At 39.1% G+C, this 20,904-nt stretch overlaps 1 protein-coding gene across 1 annotated transcript; it reads left to right on the top strand.

Annotated features, from left to right (window-relative positions):
- The first annotated feature begins 567 nt into the window (after positions 1-567).
- Positions 568-13,545, top strand: ttc17 (tetratricopeptide repeat domain 17). The gene is made up of 25 exons (XM_087794428.1): positions 568-745; positions 1,138-1,227; positions 2,119-2,288; positions 2,358-2,469; positions 3,020-3,151; positions 3,361-3,470; positions 3,579-3,726; positions 3,961-4,100; positions 4,611-4,771; positions 4,944-5,056; positions 5,158-5,307; positions 5,429-5,544; positions 5,640-5,796; positions 6,483-6,554; positions 6,840-7,064; positions 7,250-7,469; positions 9,234-9,353; positions 10,573-10,862; positions 10,937-11,090; positions 11,175-11,295; positions 11,453-11,612; positions 11,695-11,778; positions 11,924-12,043; positions 12,121-12,264; positions 12,324-13,545. The coding sequence occupies exons 1-25, from the start codon at positions 584-586 to the stop codon at positions 12,453-12,455; spliced, it is 3,603 nt and encodes a 1,200-aa protein (XP_087650554.1). The 5' UTR covers positions 568-583; the 3' UTR covers positions 12,456-13,545.
- Positions 13,546-20,904: the final 7,359 nt, after the last annotated feature.

Raw genomic sequence — 20,904 nt, 5'->3', positions numbered from 1 at the left:
GAATAAATAAAACTCCACCCTTTCAATATTTTATTTATTGCATTCAATTATTAAAAATAATAATTATTAAATGATTAAAAAAGATAAAAATGTTTCAACTTGTGAAATGCTAAATACAAACATTCATTATTATGATGGCTGTTAGATACTATCATACAAAAAACATTGGAATTAAATGTTGCAGTTTATCTATAAATCAGACTAAGAATAGAATCAGCAACAAAGAAAAGTAACATTGAATCATCGCTCGACTCAGTTGAACAGAAATTAAAGAATAATTTAAGAAAAAATGGCAAAAATGTTTGGAAGAATAAAAATAACCAGTAGATGGCTAATTAAGTAAAGAGAATATAAAAAAAAGTTTAGTTAAGTTTTTAAATTACCACACTTCATCTATGTTTATATTAGTATAAATAATGGAGAAAATTTGATTCTGTTTACACTCCATACCAGTTGGTGGCAGTAGTGCATCTTAACGTGGTTTGCCAAACGCCATTAACAAGAAGCAGAAAGAAAAACGCCCCCTCGTGGCTGGCAAGTGAACAGCGTTGCCACTCAGTAAAAAAAAAACAGACACCGAAAAATGGCGGAGCTCAGGAGGATCTGTCCTGTGTCTTTGCCCTTTCGTCCACGAAAAGCTTTACTACATGTGAAGCTTTTCATCCTCCTCTTGATTCTTATAGTGGATTCCGGCAGCGCTACCACCCACTGGGTCGTCACAGAGGACGGGAAGATCCAGCAGCAGGTAATGACAGTTAGCTGCTACACAAGCTAACGTTTACATCAGTTTTTATGCTTGTTTAGCTATTTTTCTTATGCAGTGAGAAGATTTTATGGACACGGTTTCTATTGTAAAGACTATTTTATCGCTATACGTATACGTCTTATTTGTATTTAGTGTAATAATAGGCTATGAAGTTAAGTTGTGAATCTGTTAGCTTTCGGCAGCTACATTAAACCTGATGTCAGCAATACATGATTGGGGTCAAGATCGCCATGCCCTGGCCAGCTCACTGCGGTTTTAGATGTCTATAATGTACCCGCAATATGAAGAAAATGGTGTCTGTTCACTTGTTTACTTGGCATGACCTGGTTGACAAATGGACTGGTCTTGATCTCCTTGTAAAAATGTTCCAGGTGGACTCCCCTCTGAATCTAAAGCATCCACATGATGTAGTGATCTTCATGAGACAGGAGGCCCGTGTGAACTACCTCAGGAAACTCGAGGTGGGTTTTGATTTGTTTATTGTTTCGCCCACATGATTATTCTATTGCATTCTGACATGATGTCCTAATAAAACCCATTTACACTTGTCAACAGTGAAGTAGAATTACTGGAATCTAAATCAGAAATTGTTATTTACAATAAACAAATCAGATGCTGTAATTTCTGATATCTACCATTCAAGGGATACATCTGAATAGCAGAGACTGAATTAAACAAAAACAAAATGTTAACTGTCAATTGGCTACTTAGAGTAAGATTGTAATTTCTATTTGTAGAGCGGTTTTCCAGTAAAGGCTCACAAAGCGCATAAACAATCAAAACAATGCCCATAAAATATATACTAAAAAGGTCAAGATAACAATCATTAATAGATAATTATCATATTAGATCAGTGTCATGTTACAATCATATAAGATAATTATCATTACAATATGGTTCCAAAGTGATTAGTACATCTCCAACCAAAAATATTTAGATGTGGGTAATTCATTTCAAAATATTCACAATCTATAGTAATAATTACAGATTAACTCTTGTGAGAACATTGCATTATTGCGCAAAAGGGAAACTAATGGTGGTTAAGAATTGTATGTCGAAATGTTTTATTCCAAATCACGTTTTATGTCAAAATAAACATTTGGGTTAAATTGTCCCAAACCCTTCTTAATGATGTGGTGAATATTTTTCTTTTTAAAAATGTGGTATATTGTTGATTCAATTTTAAACTGGAATTAAAAGTCTTGAATTAAAAAAGTAGAAACCCTGTGCAAGGTAATAAAGGCAAATAAGAGATTTAGTTAATTTTCCTTGTTTAAATTTAGTTTTTTATATTTTGCTGTCCATGTTTTTCAATTGATCTTACGTTTTGCTTTTTTTCTACAATCCTGCAGAAGCAGCTAGTTGCCCAGAAGATTCACATTGAGGAAAACGAAGACCGTGATACTGGGCTTGAGCAGCGACACTACAAAGAGGATGTAGACTGTGTCATGGCCAAAGTGCCACTGGGAGATCTAGATCTATACGATGGCACGTATATCTCAATGGAAAACAAAGGCATAAGGTATTATGATTGCATAATGAAAATGATGTCCTAAGGTTTTAAACAATGTATTATTTTTATCTTCTGCAGCCTTGAAGATTTTGTGGATTATCGCTCAGCTCTTCCTCCAGACCTAGAAAAGCCAGATTGTGCCAAAGTGTTGGAACTACCTTATAGTGTTCATGCGTTCCAACATCTCAGGGTGAGATGCTTGAAAATTTTTGCCAAATTCTAGGTGTACACCAATGAAATAAGAGGTGTTGATGCTAACGGACAACATCTGTGGTAGATTCCCAATCTTTCCAGAATAAAACATGCCTAACACCTTTAAACAGAACATTTTACAACCATCATCCTCTTTCAAAAAGTATACACAAGAAATCTGTTGCTCTTCTGTCACACATCCAAACCCTTGACTTGTACGTCCTGGTGATGTTTTTCTACTGGTGTTGTCCAGTGAATTGTCTTGTGAATTAGTCTGTGGACAACTGTTACCATCATTATAAACAGATACTTACTTATTACATATTATTCAATTGTCACAGTTGAAATGTGTCCCTCTATTAATTAGATGGATTATTATGTGATTAAGATGTGTCATACGTTTCTTTTGCAGACTTGAGTTGTGCAGTGTGAGTTAAAGTAGGAAAACTAAAAGTATTGGACCAAAATATTGGATTCATTTAATAATCCTTATCGTCAACATTTTGTGTTAACTACCATTTATTGACTCTTCTCTGTTTTGTGTCAAGGGTGTTCAAGAGAGAGAAAATCTAACCTCCCCACTCCTGTCAAAGGAGGACCCAATCTTCTCTTCACTTTCTCATAAATTGGGCCGTAATATTGATTTTGTGGGTCACCGCATCCACCAGGGCTTACTCAAGGTGAGTCTTTGCTTTTCAGATTTCACTATATGTATTTTTAATGTCTAGTTATAAATAATGGCCCCATTTCAAAGTCATTGTGTAATTTTTAAGCTCCTGGTTCTCCTGTTTATCATTGGGCTTATTGAAATACATCAATGTCGATCTTGCTTATTTCATATTTGATGAGCGAGGGGGTTGACGGTAAATATGTTCCTGTTGTACGGCAGAATTCATCTTCCTGGGTCTTGTACAACATGGCGTCTTTCTACTGGCGTATGAAGAATGATCCTCAAAGGGCTCTGGACTGTGTGGTCAGAGCACTTCACTTCTCCCCGAGGTATTCATCGGATTAGTCTGTCAATGACACAATGTTACCGCTGCTCTTGTGTACACAGATGCTTACGCTCTCATAATTATTGTGTGTGTGTGTGTGATCCACTATTAGGCAACACAAGGATGTGGCCTTGATAAACATGGCCAATATTCTGCACCGCGCCCACTTCTCAGCAGATGCTGCCATTCTGGCCCATGCTGCTCTGGACCTGATGGCCGACCTCTTCACCAGCCACTACACACTGGGCAACATCTACGCTGTAAGAATTTACAACATTAAACAGCAACACCTTGTAAAATGCATACTTTGAATGTCCACAAAAAATATTGTGATGTGTTCAGAGAAATCTATTCTACCTTCCATTGTTTATTAAGTCATGTAGCTCTTTGCTTTTATTATACTATCTGCTTTTATCAACATTATGTTTTCAGCCAAAAGACTTGACTTTCTAGCTTCCTGTCATTCAATGTCCGTCTCCTGTTTCTCTGGCCAGATGCTCGGGGAGTACAACCACTCCGTGCTGTGTTATGAACAGGCTCTACAGGCCCAACCGGGCTTCGAGCAGGCTCTCAGAAGGAAACATGCTGTGCTCTGTCAGCAGAAACTTGAGCAGCGCCTTGAAGCGCAGCACAGGTGGGTGAAACTTTGAAGGTGCCTCCGGAAATATTAATCAAACTTTGGTCATTTTCCTTGTGTTGTTCCTGGAAGCTTGTATCATTCTTGCTAATCAAACATTATATTAAAAAAAAATGTTATAGACAAGTGGACTGATGGAACCTTTTAAACATCTTAAGTCCTTTTCATTTGTGCAGACGTTTTCTTAATCATCTTGGGACGGCTGTGTTTATCAATGCGTTGTCTTGGCCCATTAAAGTTTCCAAATTTGTATGTATATTTAACTGCGTATTGTTTTGTTGTTCAAGCACCTTGTCATCCTGGTCTAATGAAAGGCGCTTTACAAATAAAATTTAATTACTTGCTTAATTGATCCCTTGGGAAAATTCCATTGGGAAATTTGCAATAAGTATATATTTAAACGCATGTTTATAAATATTCGTATAATTTCCTCAGGCCTTCACATTGATGCAAGAACAGTTTTTTGTAAACCTCCATTTTTTTAAACTTAACAATTTACTTGTTCAGATCCCTGCAACGCACACTGAATGAGCTGAAGGAGTACCAAAAGCAGCATGACCATTACCTTCGCCAGCAGGAGGCGCTAGACAAACACAAGCTGCTGCAGGAGGAGCAGATTCTTCGCAATATTATCCATGAGACCCAGATGGCAAAAGAGGCCCAGCTTGGTATGGACTTCCCTGCTTCTTTATGTTTTTCTTTGCCTAAGAACAAAAAAGAAACGCTGTTATGTGGAGGCAGGAGACTGATGAATAAATAGGCTGCGTGTGTATATTTTAACATGAAATTAAAAATGATTATTTTGGCTGCTGAAGTTTATGTTTATCGTCTGAATTCCAGGGAATCACCAGATGTGTTTACTGAGCCAACAACAGCGCAGTCTCTACTGCCCTCATGATCTGCCAGTGCGTTATCACCGTGGTGATTTGTTTGAACATGTCCACTTTGTTCAAGTAAGTGTTGAACTGGCTCCAAGCAAAACTGGAGAGGATTTTCAGGATATCCTGCACTTGCTGTAACAGTAGTTCATGTCATTTCCTATTTTTATTCACAGTTTGGAGAAGATGTTTCTGTAGCGTCCAGTGTTGCACTCGTGTCTCAGCGCGGCTCAAATCAGACTTCAGCGAGTCCACAACTTCATCCTTCTGTTTCTGGAAACCAGGACGCTGTGGCCGCTCTCTGGGGTGGCAGTGATCACACACAGGCAAGAAGACTTTATCGAAAAAGATAAAAATATATATATTTTTTTCCTGCAATACAACTGTTGGCTCCTTTTGAATTGAATTTGGAAAAGATTATTGATGCCGTTGTTGTTCTTCCTGTAGGACATGCAGAAGATGCTGTGGCCTCAGAAGGCTGACTGTGCCAACACATTTCCGAGTGTCCCCCCAGCTGATCTTCTGCCAACATTCTACTTGTCCCCCCAATCCCAAGGCCTAAGGTAGGGTACGATTCCCTTTGTGTGGATCACAGATTCTCATGAATGTGTAACAATTTGGGTCATGACAAATGATGATTTTCAAATGTTCTTTGTAGCTCGGTGGCGTCCGTCCTGTATAAGAGTGGCAGTCCTCCGAGCACAATGGATCTACCAGAGTGTGCGCCAATCCCCCAATCACACCCCGCTCTTCTTCCTACGTCATTAGACTGGCTTTTAGAACAAAAGGAGCTGCAGGATCCCTTTGCAGTTGAGGTAATTTTCCATTAGAAAAGTACATCTGATTTACAGTGGTCCCTCGTTTATCGCATGGGATACAAATCTGTCTAGCCCAACACATTCTGTACTCCCTTAGCTAATCAGGACACCGAACGCAATGTGTGATCATACTGAACGCTGTAAAGGGAGCATGCAAAATGACATAAAAAAAATTATCTGCGAAAGGCCGCAATAGGTGAACCGCTATATATAGCGAGGGACCACTATAAATAATTATATATATGAGAAATAATTACATCCTATGTCTTTGATTTTGTACTCTTTACTGTCATACCTGCCTCTTAAACCTCACTGTAGAAATTAATTTACAAAAACCCAAATGTAATCAATACATTTCTTTTTGCCTCATTTATTTTATTTGTCTCTTTTCTGTTGCATGCTCCTTCAAATGTTTAAATAGTCTTTGTCTTACTTCTTTATAGCTAAATGCTAAGCACCATGAAGAAATTTTATTGAACGTTTTTAAGCTTTCATAACAAGAATCTTTGTTCTTGAAATGTGTCATGAAAGCAGAATTAAATGTTTTCTTTTTTGCGAAAATGTGTTTTATCGGTCATATGCAACAAAAAGTGAGTCTTAAGGGTTGCTATTTCATCAGTCCCCAAAACTAGCATTAATTCAGTAACCAAGCAACATAATCTAATTGTCTTTTTTTTTTACAGATCCTACAATCTCGTAGTGAAGGGTGGACTTTGGAGCAGATCGGTGCCAGAATATCTCAAGTTATGAAACAGGTGAAGAGCTACAAGTTTTCACTGATAAAAACCTGTACCACACGGGGTCTTACCCCTTTCAGTGGGTAAGACCCCGTGTGGTATCCCTGACGGTGATTATTAGAAAGATCTAATGGTCAAGTGTTTATTAAGCTAAAATGTGATCCAATAAATAACTTCTATTGATAGATTTTTAGGTTGTGTTTGTGTCTATTTTGTCTCATCCTGTGTGATACTTTATTATGTCATTGCAGTTCAAACTATTCAGAATCATATAAAAATACTATTCTACGTCTTTCTCTTTAGTCTGCTCTCCCCAGGTGGCAGGTCTACAATGAGGCATCTTTGTTCTGGCGTGCAAAAGGCAATGGTAGTCACGCCCTACAATGCCTGCGGCATGTATTGATTTCAGCCCCATCCAACCACCGAGTAGTGCCGCTCACCAATGCTGCTAACCTGCTGCTGCATCATGGTTTCACAGTCCAAGCACAGCCTCTGTTGGAACAAGCTCTGGCTCTCAATGCCTCAGAGGTACATTTTATATTCACTTGTTTTAAATTGACCATAGATCAGTTGTTTTTACATATTGTTAAGATATGTTCTATTCTCTACTGTCTTAAATAGTGATGGAAAATTAAATGTAGTTGAATAATATTTTGTTATTATTAAATCTGTTTAATGTCCTTCACCTCAATAATGGTTCTTCTCTGTCTCAGCCTCACATCTTGCTCAGCCTTGTGAGTCTACAGTTGGCCCAGGGAAATGTGACAGGTGCTTTGGACTTGTTCCGTGACATCCTGCTGACAGCCGTGTCCTCCGCGACTTCCTTCTCATCCTTTGCCGACTGTGAACAGTGTCGCACCAGCGTACCTTTGTTGCGTTGTCTGCAGTTCTACCCTTTCCTTTACAACCTGCCGCAACGTCAATCTTGCACACGTGAGTAACAAGCGTCACAGTTTGAGATGGTATTCAAATGTAATTTCAGATCAAAAACATTTTGTACGCAAGTCATGATGTATCATTAGAATCTTGCGTACTTACACACACCCTGATTGGTTAATGGCTACTTTTTAATCTAAACATAAACAAAAAAACAGGTATACATGTTTCATGCTTTATCTAATATTGAATAAGTGGTTTCTAATAATGCAATTAATTACAGTTATCATTTTTGAATAGACTTATTAAAATGTAAAATCTGACTTTTATGTTTTCTTTTATGTTTTTCTTGAATATCAATCTTTGGATTTGACACAATCATGAAGTTAACTGAATACAACAAACTGAAGACTTTTCTCTGCAATTTTCAGCTGAGATAATAAAATAAATTACATCCATTCATTTAATACTAAAATAAAATCTCTAATTATCTTCAGAATCAGAAAATCTTTATTGCCAGTGTTGTAAACACAGGTATTTTTGTGGTGGCAAAATACATTATAATTACATATCAATAATAGTAAAATAATGAATACAAATAAAATAAAACAAAAATAAATGTAATTTAATTAAACAATATTCATGATCCGGACAGCAGACAACGGCACTTAATTTGATTAAAGTGTAACTTATCTGCACTTATAAATTAACAAGCATGATCAAATTCATATTAAAAATAAAATCGTTAGTGTATAAATAGGATGATCAGGTTAACAAATCGTACAGTGGCAGTCGTTTGTAACCTAAGATAAGTAGCACAACACTTTATTAAAACGATAATTCTAGAGATCTAAGGAGTAGAAGAGTCCAAATAAGTTACTTCCTCCATCAACCTTGAACTTGACCATTCATTTTAACTTCACACACATTGTCCCTGGAAAGCGTTTGCATTCACACAGTCAACCTGTCATCATTCCTTGGGGAGAGACGATGTTTATGTGTTTCTGAGGCAAACACAGACTGTACACATTGTATTATTCACATCAGCAGGAGTGATGTGAAAGTGCTTTGAAGCAGAGAAGTTTTTCACTCAATTATTCAAGCGTCTGAAAATAGTTCCGACCAAATTTAGAAAAGTCTATATTTTACACTCCCTTGCTAAGTATTGTTCCCACTGAGCACACAGAGTATTAGTTAAAACATGTGACTAGAAACAACTAGTGTAACCTTGAATATATCAAAATGTTTCCTTGTTTCAGTGTCGTTAAAAGGTTTCACATCATTTTGTCATTCAGTTAAATATTGTTCATTAACCAGATAAAGTTGGGTGGGAGAAAATAGATTATTCTTTTTCTCTTTCCCTAAAGTGTGTGAACTGTGAATATGGATTCTTGGGAATGATGCAACACGTTTTTCAAACCTGTATTTGGGGATCCTCTGCCATTATACCTTGCATAACCTCTTCAGTTCTGTTAGTTTGAATGTCCTTCACATGTTTTTTGGCAAACTCTATGCATCAACAGAGTGAAGTACTCGGACGATACTACAAATATACCCTTGTTCCTGTAGTGTCAGAATATATCGCAATATATTGTATTGTTGTCCCTGTGTAGTCCGTAAATTCCGCAACGCCAGAATAGAGTACAGTACTAAAACATATAGTTTCATAAATATATCACAAGATTTGTGCTACTACATACCCCTAGTAAATAGTAATACCGAAACATTCAGTATATTCAATATACTTGCCGTTCTATCATTTCAATGGCAACTAGGTGTCTTTATTGTAGGTTCAATTGATGGACTGTTGTTTGTACGTAGAGGGGACCACCTGTTTGATCGACGAAGACCTTGGAATACAGTTGGAAGAGTGGGAGGGCAGTGATGAAAAACTGGAAACGCCTGCGATCTCTGCCATCGAAGACTCCCTGCTGTTTGAAAGTGAGTATGTTGAGAAGGTAAAATCATCAAATAGTTTTCTTAAAAGAAAATGGAGCAATTGAAGAACTTGAATGTCGGTCTAAACAATCAATACAAATAAAATGACTGCTAGCCCAATTGAACCTTTCCCTTATGTTCTATGAAAATATACTTGCACAAAAAGGTAAGTAAGTAATTAAGTAATATGTATTTATATAGCGCTTTTCCAGACCAGGGTCACAAAGCGCTTTAACAATCAAAACAATACTCAAAAAAGTACATACTTTAAAGATAAAGATAATACTGAGAACAACACAGGAGTTCCAGAAAATCAAGGAAAAGCCTGAACAAATAGAAACGTCTTAAGATGTTTCTTAAAGGAGTCAGTAGATCCATCAAGCGCAAAGAGAGAGGAAGATCGTTCCAATGCTTAGGAGCAACAGCCTGAAAAGATTTCTCTCCTCTGGTCCTGAACCGTGTGCGTGGAACCATCAGTAGATTCCGATCCACAGACCTCAGAGCCCGAGCTGGGGTGTAAGGCTGGATCAGATCACTGATGTAAGGAGGAGCCTGACCATGAATAGATCTGAAAGTAAGAACCAGAATTTTAAAGTTGATCCTGAAAGAAACTGGAAACCAGTGAAGAGTTTTAAGGATCGGAGAAATTTCAGTTCTTCTACTTGAGCGGGTTAGAATTCTCGCTGCAGAGTTCTGAATCAACTGCAGACGAGACAGCTCCTTCTTGTTAAGACATGAAAACAAACTGTTACAATAGTCCAGGCGAGAAGAAACAAACGCATGGATTACAAGCTCCAGATCATGTTCCGACAACATTTTCCTAAATTTAGAGATTTTTCTCAGTTGAAGGAAACAGTTTCTGGTCAGTTTTCTGCAGTGTTGAACAAGAGACATGTCTTTATCAAATACAACACCCAGGTTTCTCAGGCTCAGTTTGACAGACTGACCCGAAGTGTTGTGCTATTAGTCGCCATGACTGTAGTTTGATCTTTATTCCGTGTTACGGTTAATCGCAGTTGAACTGTAGCTAACTGATAAACATTGAGTGTTAACGTCCCTCAGTACAATAAGAGTTGCTGCAGAGATACGGCTAGCCTTGAGCTGTCAGCTCCCACAAATGCTGCTGTCTTTTTTTTTCAAGACAGACCGTGAGATCTCGAAATGTGAGCGACCTTCTCGGATTCAACTCTGTTGTGATAAAGCGTTTCTGTTCTCATGTCAGAGGTCATTCTGGACAGCAATGGGTCCGGAGAGGCTGCCGCAGAACCTCGCAATTCTCCATCCCCAACATCCAACGTGGCCTCCCCATTTGTCAGCGGAGGGGTAGAAGTGGAAGAAGAGTGGCAGCTGAAGGAAGACCTGATGGGTGCATTTGAAGGAGCCTTGGATGCCGGCGGTAAACCGGGAGATTTGCGTGGTATCCGCGTGCTGAAGAATGACCGGGTGATGGGGGCTCGTGCTGGTGGGGGACCCTGCTTTGGAAACTGTGAGGACGACGAAGGAGCTGAATGGGTACGTTTTATCCTGGAATAAACATCATGTTGACGTTCAGAAGTTGATGTTTCTCCTGCTTGTCCCCGTGGTAGATAACCTTCCAAGTGAAACGTGTCAGGAAGTCAAAGGGAGACGGATCAGAGACGGTCTCGACCTATGATGAGGGCCAAAGCGTGGAATCCCTGCAAGGCGGTCACTCTATTTTAGAGATCAGCGGGCCAACAATCCCGTCCCCGGGCCCTTCTGGTACGCCGCCGTGCTTCCACATGTCAAAAGGCTAAGCACGCACTCGGAAAGAAAGTTGCTAATTCCTTGTTTTGTTTGGGGTAGGACGCTGGAGGGATTACACCAGTCTCGGCTGGCCCGGGCCAGAGGAGTGCCAGCGGACACGCAGAGTGGACCTCACCACTGTAGCTAGCACGTGGTTAGCTGTGTGTGCTAAGAATATAGAGTGAGTTTCCTTCTGTTTGTGCGTCACTTTTGTCTGGTCAGGACGTCTCTTCAAACAGTCAGGAGAAGCCGTGTGCATCTCTTCTTCACCACAAATACTTTCATACATGTATGATCACATTTCTTCTGATAATAAACTCAATTTTCCCTTCATTCAGTATTACCGAGCACATAGACTTCGCCACGCCTCTCCAGGAGCCAGCTGCCGAACCTTTATGCAACGCCAACCTGGCCGCCAGCATGCACACCCTGGATCACCTGGCGGGCATGGCCAACAGAGCGGCCATCCACTACACCGGAGAAAGCCAGCTGCGTGAGGTCAGACACCCGAGAGAATCTGATCATTTTTACAGCGTCAGGAGCTTCGCACTCACACTTTCCATCGTCCCGCCATTGTCAGGTGCTTCAGAATCTCGGCAAAGAAAAGTTCTCGCCGCAATCCTTTGAGCAGGTCGGAACACGCATTGCTAAAGTTTTGGAAAAGGTAGGTATTTAAAGTATTGGTGTCCAAGTCTGGGCCTAAATTGAATCAAGTGTTTCCATATTTATCTTATTATTTACTGTTCTTACGAAATAAAAACTGACCACAATATATATTGTTAACATGTTTAATTCCTTTAAAAATGCAGAATCAGACTTCATGGGTTTTATCCAGCATGGCTGCTCTCTACTGGAGGGTCAAAGGTCAAGGCAAAAGAGCAATAGACTGCTTGAGACAGGCCCTCAACTACGCCCCGCATCAGATGAAGGCAAGTCAATGTTGCTCCCGGGTTGACTGATGAACACGATCACTCATTTCGTTTCCTCTCTCCCTCCATACGAGCAGGACGTGCCGCTCATCAGCCTCGCCAACATCTTCCAGAACGCGCGCTTATGGGAGGACGCGCTGACCGTCGCTCGCATGGCCGTCGAGATCGCCCCGCACTTTGTCGTGAACCACTTCACCCTGGCGAACGTCTACATAGCGATGGTATCTCACTCTCAATCCTCCTCTTGTGGACGCGCCTCACCACGCTCTCGCTCTTGCAGGAGGAGTTTGAGAAAGCCATGCGCTGGTACGAGTCCACTCTGAAGCTGCAGCCGGAGTTCGCCCCGGCGAAGCAGCGGCTCCGGACCATCCAGTGTTACCTGCTGACCAAGAGGGAGCGTCGGCAGCCGTGAACCACACACACGACCCCAGCAGCAGCCCCCCGCGGTCATACACGTGCACGCACTCATGTTTTTAAAAGAAATCAATATTTATATTAAATTGATATTCACTCTTCTCAAATAATAATCCGCGATTCAAACTGTACATTTACAGTTGCAACAGGCATACTTTAATGTGCTACTGTGCTTAGCAACACTTTCCCGAAGTGAATCAAACGCTGCAGTGTCTTCCACTGCACTCTCTATTTAGCTCCTGCAAACATGAGTAAAGGTTCGGCTACAGTGTGCACATTGAGACACATTTGCAAACCTTCAAAATGGGGAAAAGAAATCAGCTTTTTAAGCCATAGGAACTTAACTTTGAAAAGAGAAAATCTAAAGTGAAATAGGGAAATGTATGTGATTTCAAAAGATATCCCAATTGAACTGTGTGTGATGGTGTTTTTTTTTTTGTTTTTTTATCCAACCGTTAGGAAAAGATTTTAAAAGGCGTGAAAGGTTAAACAACAAAAGTCCTCATTAGTTTAGTTTTCTGCTTTATCAAACGGATATACTTTTTTTTTCATGATTTGCACATTTTTGTCATTCCTATTTATATGGGACCTACAGATGATACGTGAGGTGATAGAAGAGAGAAGATAAAAGATGCTTATACTTGTAATTTAAGGAACTCTCCAAGCACAACCATAAGTTATGTCTGGCCATGTCATTCAGAGATGTAAAGAATGTTCTCATAAGGCGGTGTTCTCAGTGACCTCACAGGCTAGTTCTCATGTTTGAACTGTGAGGGTTGAACGCAAATGTTGGAACGTTGAACACGGAGTTGTATTTTCTTAATCATCCACATAGTGGCAGTGTTGTGATGGAAATCTGTTTTTTTTCTTTTTCATTGTCTCACATCTAGGAGAAGATCTTGTGAATGTGCTCTCAAGTATGGTTTATTATTGGATGCATAAAAAATATTTCTCATCACGTTTTTAAAAAGATAATGGTAAACTTGAATTACTCGTTTTTACATTCAATACAATTCGCATTGCTATTATTACTATGATAATAATGAAACCTGAAGCCAAATAAAAGCTTTATGCCATGAAATAATCAAGATTCTGTTTAATGTATTTGTTTACGAATGAAATCCATCATTTTACTTCATGTTATTGACATCAATGAATCATATTTTTTGTCTCCCTCTTTTCCTTTTATATGGTTCATACCGAGCAAATCCTCAGTATCTCTATGAATTTCAAAACAACCTTTACCTATAGTATTTATATGAATAGTAGTAAGGTTTATCTGTTTATGAGTATGCTGCATCTATTAAAGTCAAAAACACACTTCCACAGCGTCATCACAGGCCGCATTGATTCTTTTCTCTTTCTTCTTCTTCTTCAACAGTAATAGTCTTAGCATATTCGATATATTCAAATATTCCCTTTTAATTCTTGAAGGCTGATCCAAATTTATTTTTCAGTGTAAAAATTCTGAAATTCTTTTTCCTGGAAGTGAAGAAAGCACATTGATTTCACTCACTTAAGGCGACATCGCTTCACTTTGCTTTTAATTGACCAAACTCATCATTAATGTGATCAAAGGTTTTATCAAGGTGTCAACTATCATGCAGACCACAATCCTGCCTGCCTTGTTCCTTAAGGTTTACACATATAATATAGTTTTAGAAGCCTGTCTTTTCTATGCAGAGAATAACCTGATAATTATTTGTCCAAGTGGATTTTCTTTCTGATCATTTTACATCTATTCGTGACATAAAAGGAAGAGTCGATTAGACTGAGTTTAGTTTAGTCTGTTAGTTTAGTCTTTTGTGTCAAACTCCTGCCTAAAAGACTCTTATGTGGCCCACAAGCGTTAAACCTCTATTCAATTCTAACCCTCTAATAATTCAAATTAAGATTGACTTGGAATAAAATTTAAATTTCAGTTCTCATTTACAAAAAAGTTTGAGATACAGTTTTGCACTTCTTCGTGCTCTTCATTCATTTATAGAACCAGTGGCACAACAGGTAACCCGGGGTAGGATTAACTGCTGGATTTCTTATAATAATCTAACTCTGAGCTGCTGATCCTCATCCAAGAGAGATACAGTCCTATAAGATGATGGAGCCAAAGAATGTAAGTTTTCAAATGGTATTATACTCGCCACATATTCTAAAAATGTGAACACCTGCAATGAAATAAAATGTCCACATTTTAATTTTTTAATTGCATTCAAGCGATCCTCTTAATGGCCCTTTTCAAACAATGATAGAACAGTTTGTTCATTTGTGCACATCCGCATAGTATCAATGTGAAACAGCACTTTTTTCCCTCCCCTCCCTCTCTACTTGCATATCAAGACCTAAAAATGGCACAAGCACAGTGCGGATTGCTATTTTTAGAGAAGGAACAAGATGGTTGCAGAGAGTCCTATAAATACAATCACACGAGGGCAAATTTGCAGCTACGATCTTCCTTCTCTGCAGCTCCAGTGCCGCTGAGGACAAACAGTCTGCTGCATCCGTTATTGTTAACCCCTCGGTTCGTGCTGTATCGCTGAACCCACATCAACTCTCCGAATTGGGAATGTTTCTCAATGAATAATTGACTGGGGAGGTATTTTTGACCAGCCCCGTCTTGGGTGCCGTGTATAAATAGCTCATGTGCAGCAATGTGTGCACGGATTGTCAGGCGTGTTGGGCTGGGGAGTAGGAGTTGTGTTATGTAACAGGCATGTGAGCTGGCACACCTCGGAGACACTGCAGTGAATGAGTGTGTTTGAGTCTCTGCTCTCATTGAGGGTTTTTTCGCTGTGATAGAATCATCTCTGGGATTCTTTGTTGAGTTTGTTGCAGGCTGTCAAGATCAAATTGCACCGGCAGAATAAGCACATTATTCCCCTGACTACAAGCTGTATTTATGGCAAACACTTTTCACTTTATTTGCAGGACATTTAAGACAAAGACAATTTGAGTCTGCGGTTTCAACTTCCTCACTGTTGGTTTCAGGTTCCAGCTCCAACAGGGACTTCCAAACGTTTCAGGGAAATACCATTTCAGCAAAGAGCGACTGAAGGATCCTCTGCAGTTTTCAGTCAATTTGCTAAAGTCGAAGCTTATATTAGCTCTAATCTGAGTCACTGACGGATGACAGAACTCCTCACTGATCAGAAATGAAAATGTGTCACATCCTTGATCTTGTCGTCACGGTTCAGACTCATGCATCATGACATCACTATAGTTTCTGTCTCGACATTGACAAAAAGACTGTTATCGACACTATTATTCTATACAACGAAGAACTATGGTTTTAGACTTAGAGGTGCAGCATATTAATTTTAGCACTAATCTAGGATGATGCTAACTCCTATCTATAAAAATATTTAGCTTCTGAGAGACTTTCTAAGGTATATTAGAGCTTTGTTCTGCAGTGATGAAAGGATGTGGCTTGATGATCAATGAAGATAATGGTTTTGTTTTCTCTGGCCTGTACTTTTATATATATATATATTTGTTTGTCAAGGTAAGTAAGTAACTCATATTTGTAAAGCGCTAACCAGGGTCACAAAGCACTTAAACAACGGAACAATACACAGTTAAAATACATTATTTAACAGGCTAAGACAATATAGAGACAAACACAGCAGCCCAGAGAAAGTAAAGAAAAGGCCTGCACAAATAAAAAGCTCTTAAGATGTTTCTTGAAGGAGTCAGTAGATCCATCAAACACAGGGGGAAAGAAGATCATTCCAAAGCAACAGCCTGGAAGGATGTATCTCCTCTTGTCTGCTCAGAAGCATGTTCAGGAACCATCAGAAGATTCTGATCCACAGACCTCAGAGCCCGAGCTGGGGTGTAAGACTGGATCAGATCACTAATGTAAGGAGGAGTCTGACCATGAATAGATCTGAAAGTAAGAACCAGGATTTTAAAATTGATCCTGAAAGAAACTGGCAGTGGCCAGTGAAGAGTTTTAAGGATCGGGAAAATGAGTCCTCCTACTAGAGCAGGTCAGAATTCTCGTTGCAGAGTTTTGAGAGAAGGCCGAATTGGTTTGGTTGTGCCTTATAAAACTCCTCAGTATTACCTCAAAAGAGTTGAGGAAGTTGAGAAGACACAAGTTCAAGAGAAGATACAAGTCATCCACCATCATTTTTAGGTTGCAGCCTCACTTGGACCAGTACAAGACAATTTACTAACTACAGTGTAAGACCCTTGTAATCCTGGAATCTAAGATATAATTTAAAAAATATAATCTTTACACAGTATAAAGTAAGTTATGAGCATCACTGTTTATTCTACCAAAGATAAAACATTTTCTGTCCATTCATGTTTTCAGCACCCTCAAGTTTGACGTGAAAACATGCATATTTCTGCACAGTTACTCCAAATAGTTAGTTTGAGAAAGTCCCACAGGATCTTTTTTGAAGTTTCCATTTGTTTTGTCTTCAACTATTTTTGAATCACTTGGCCATGTTAAAAATGTTTCGGTGCACATCACAAGTGTGTAGTTATATTTGGCTCCTGGATGCTGAATATAGAAACAGTGAATGGATGCTGCAACATATTACATAAGTGCGCGTTAGTGACATTTCAGTAGCTGCAGCAAAATAATCCTGAATGGAAGCAGATCTGACAGTGCTGTGTTTTGAAATGTCCCCTGAGCGTTTTATTATTGCTGTGTTGGCCACAATTAACCATGTTTATTACTATTATTGTTGTGATGATGTTTCATATTGGTGCAGAATTCTTTATTTTAGAAGTGACCAGCAATTGCATGTATAATCTGCATAAGTGGGATTAACTAAAGCGTAAGCATGTGAACATGAAGGTTAAAATGTAATGCTTGAAGTAGTAGGTTACTAATAGTAGCATCAACTGCAGCTGAGGTCAGCTGAGGACCAGCTCCACGTGGAAACACAACGGACCCAAAGACAGAGTGGCTTGGGCCGCAGAAGGCTGCTGTCCATGGTGCTAGTGTGAGTGAGCAAGGAAACAGAAACTCAGAATTTGCAGGCCCGTGTCTGTTAGATTAAGTTAGAAGGAAAATAGTTAAGACTGTCAGATTCATTAATTCATCTCTTTTCCTTCCATCCAAATTCATTTTTTTTCTTCATATTCTTGGAAATGGTTGGTCTAATTTTGAACACTCCTGATTCATGTAGTCAAACTCTCTAGCTATTATTTTAACAATGTTCTTTGGCTTCAATATTTCTTTGTCACGTGACCATCAAACTGCTTTGCAGCACTGGGTCAGGGACGGTGTTTTCAAAAGAAGTACTAAAATACTTTTTCAACTTACCAGAAGATAAAACAACAGAACAAGTCTTTATCTTGCCCCGTAAACAAATTCTTACATGCTGTGTAGCAACAGCGCAACAGAGGTTTCACAGGTGCACAGTTTCTGGAACTCCTGTTGTGTTATCAGTTTTATCTTGACCTTTAAAGTATATACTTTATTGAATATTGTTTTGATTGTTTAAGCGCTTTGTGACCCTGGTCTGGAAAAGCGCTATACAAATAAAAATGACTTACTTATTTACTTACTTACAGTTCTGACACTAGGGGGAGACTGAAATAATATTTCTATATAATGCATTACTGTTGGAAGGACAAATATCCACAACAAATCAGAAAAAAAATATTCAAAGGGAAGACCATTAAGAGCTGGGTGTCATCATCGGTTACGAAATGAAGACAGAGACACAAAAAGAAAAGACAACAATTTCATTTATAGCTCTTTGGTTATAAACAATACACTTAAGTCATGTTGGTAGTGCTCTGGTTAAAAATAAATTGATAGCGTCAATCTTTTTCAAATGGACTGTGGGATCAAACTCTACCATTGCATGAACTGTTGGAGTGAGTTTATAGACATGTGAAAAAATGTTTAAAGTTAATTTATTATAAGTAAGTAAGTAAGTTAGTAAGTAATTTATATTTGTAGAGAATGTAAGTTCTTCTACTAGAGCTCGTCAGAATTCTTTATCAACTGCAGGTGAGAAAGCTCCTATTACAATAGTACAGACGAGAAGACACAAACGCATGGATTACAAGCTCCAGATCGTGTTGTGACAACATTTTACTAAGTTTAGAGATTTTTCTCAGTTGAAGGAAACAGTTTCTGGTCAGTTTTCTGCCATGTTGCACTAGAGACATGTCTTTATCAAATACAACACCCAGATTTCTAAGGCTCAGTTTGACAGACCGACTATTGACTAAGATGTTCAGCCTCTGGGGCTCAGATGGATCAAAACAGCAGTAAAGCTGGGTGTCATCAGCAAAAATGTGATCAGAAACATCAGGAAATCTCTGAATGATTTTACAGAGGGAATCAAGTACAGCAAAAACAATAAAGGACCAAGAACAGAACCTTGAGGGACTCCACACAACAGATCCACCGATTCAGACCTCATTTGATTGGCAGATACACTGGAACAGCGCCCAGAAAGGTATGACAAGAACCACTGTAACACAGACCCAGACAGTCCCACTTCATCCCTCAGTCTTCTCAGCAGGATCTGGTGATCAACTGTTTCAAATTCTCTATTCAATAAATAAACATTGACATTTTTCTGTTGCTCTCACCAATTCAGCTGCATGGTTTCACTCCTACTATATCCAGGGTCATTCTGAGTTTCCTGCTGAATTTTATCGACACCAAAATCATCTCAGATCTGCTTTAATTAAAGGGTTAATGTAGGAATTTTGCCTCAACAATCTGTCTGTTCTTTTCTTTGTGTTTAATTATGGTGTTGTGTTCATATCATTTTTGTGCTTGGGTTTGAGTAAGACAAGCATGTGTGATGTGCACGTTTGTGTGGGCTGAGGGTGAGTGTGTGGGGTGCACCTGGGTTAGAGAAAGTCTGCAGTCAGCTGTAGGAAGGCGTTGATAAAGAAGATGATGGTGAAGAGGCGCTCACATGTTCCTAAAGATGGCGTTTGTCCTTTTCTAATAAATATTATAAATATATTGTATGTTTTTTTATTTACCACTACTGAGTTAAGAACCGGCTAATAATCCTGAATGATTTGAATAAACTTGCCTTTCCCCTTTAAAACACTCTCCAGTTTACTCTACCAATGCTCAGGTTACTATAGTAACCAAGAGTGTGGAATAATAGCCAAGTGTGTTTCCTCTGGATACTATTAAAATATGAGAATCTGTTGCACAAAATGGAATATAATTCATGGTATATTCCATCTGCCATTCACACATCCATCCTCCTGTGTGCTTGGTGGGTCTCCTGCTCCAGTAGTAGGCCACCTCGAGCAGAGCAACCCGTAGCAGCAGCAGGCATGGTGAGTTAAAAATAGCAGCATCAGTCGGCCAAGCGCTGCTCCGTTACTACGCGTTTCAGCATTCTGCCCTGTGCAGTCTGCAGGACTCAGAGAAGCCTCCACCTCTTCTACGGCTTTGGATCCCCACGTTGCTTTCATTCTGGAGATGCATTATTGAGAGGACAATGCACAAACTGCATATGATGTCGCATCTATTAATACAAATGTTTTTTATCTATAAACGCTCAAATTATTCCCACATGACATTCTGTTGTGTTTGTGAGAGGGAAAAAAAATGGTGGCTCAACGTTCCCACCATTGTTCCATTGTTCCTGGTGCGTTAACCTCTCAGGCTCCTGATTCCTAAGTAGGAGATTCTCTTCTTGACGTCATTGCCCGCTGACGGAGGCAGCCTCAATCTGTCTGTCTGTCTGTTCATTGGTGGATTTCCTTTTATCCATCCACCTGGCTATCCCTCCATCCTTTCATTATTCATATAAAAAATCCAATTCCCTTGTCCGCCCAGCTTTCTTATTTATGTATTTGTATCTATCTATCTATCTATCTATCTATCTATCTATCTATCTATCTATCTATCTATCTATCCATCTATCCATCTATCTATCTATCTATCTATCTATCTATCTATCTATCTATCTATCTATCTATCTATCTATCTATCTATCTATCTATCTATCTATCTATCTATCTATCTTTCCAGCCATCTAGCCATCTATTGCATATAATAATCTATCCATCTTTCTATCTGAGAATTGTGGATTTTGTCAAACAATTTTTGAACGTATTTTTTTGGAGTATGAGCGACTGTGAAAGTACTTTTCAGTTCAAAATCCCTCCTCAAATATAAATCTCATGTAGCCATCAGTGAAACCCACAGTCCGTCCATCATTCAATTTATATTAGTACATCTCCAAACATTTCACCCTCCGTGATTTGTCCATCCATGTGTCCGCACATACACACACAAATATACACCCTTACACCTGCATATAAAGCTATACACGCGCGCGCACACGCATGCATATATTACAACATTGCTTGCATCAATACACCTTCTCGTATCCACACACACACGCGCGCGCACACGCGCTGTCACTGAGTGATTTTTTTATGAAATGATAGTGAAAAACACTAGAATATAAACGACACGTAAAGCAGATGCCTCGGCT

The sequence above is a fragment of the Callionymus lyra genome, chromosome 6 (assembly GCF_982586985.1).
Source record: "Callionymus lyra chromosome 6, fCalLyr1.hap1.1, whole genome shotgun sequence".
NCBI lineage: Eukaryota > Metazoa > Chordata > Actinopteri > Syngnathiformes > Callionymidae > Callionymus > Callionymus lyra.
This window is presented reverse-complemented; position numbering and strand designations above follow the sequence as displayed.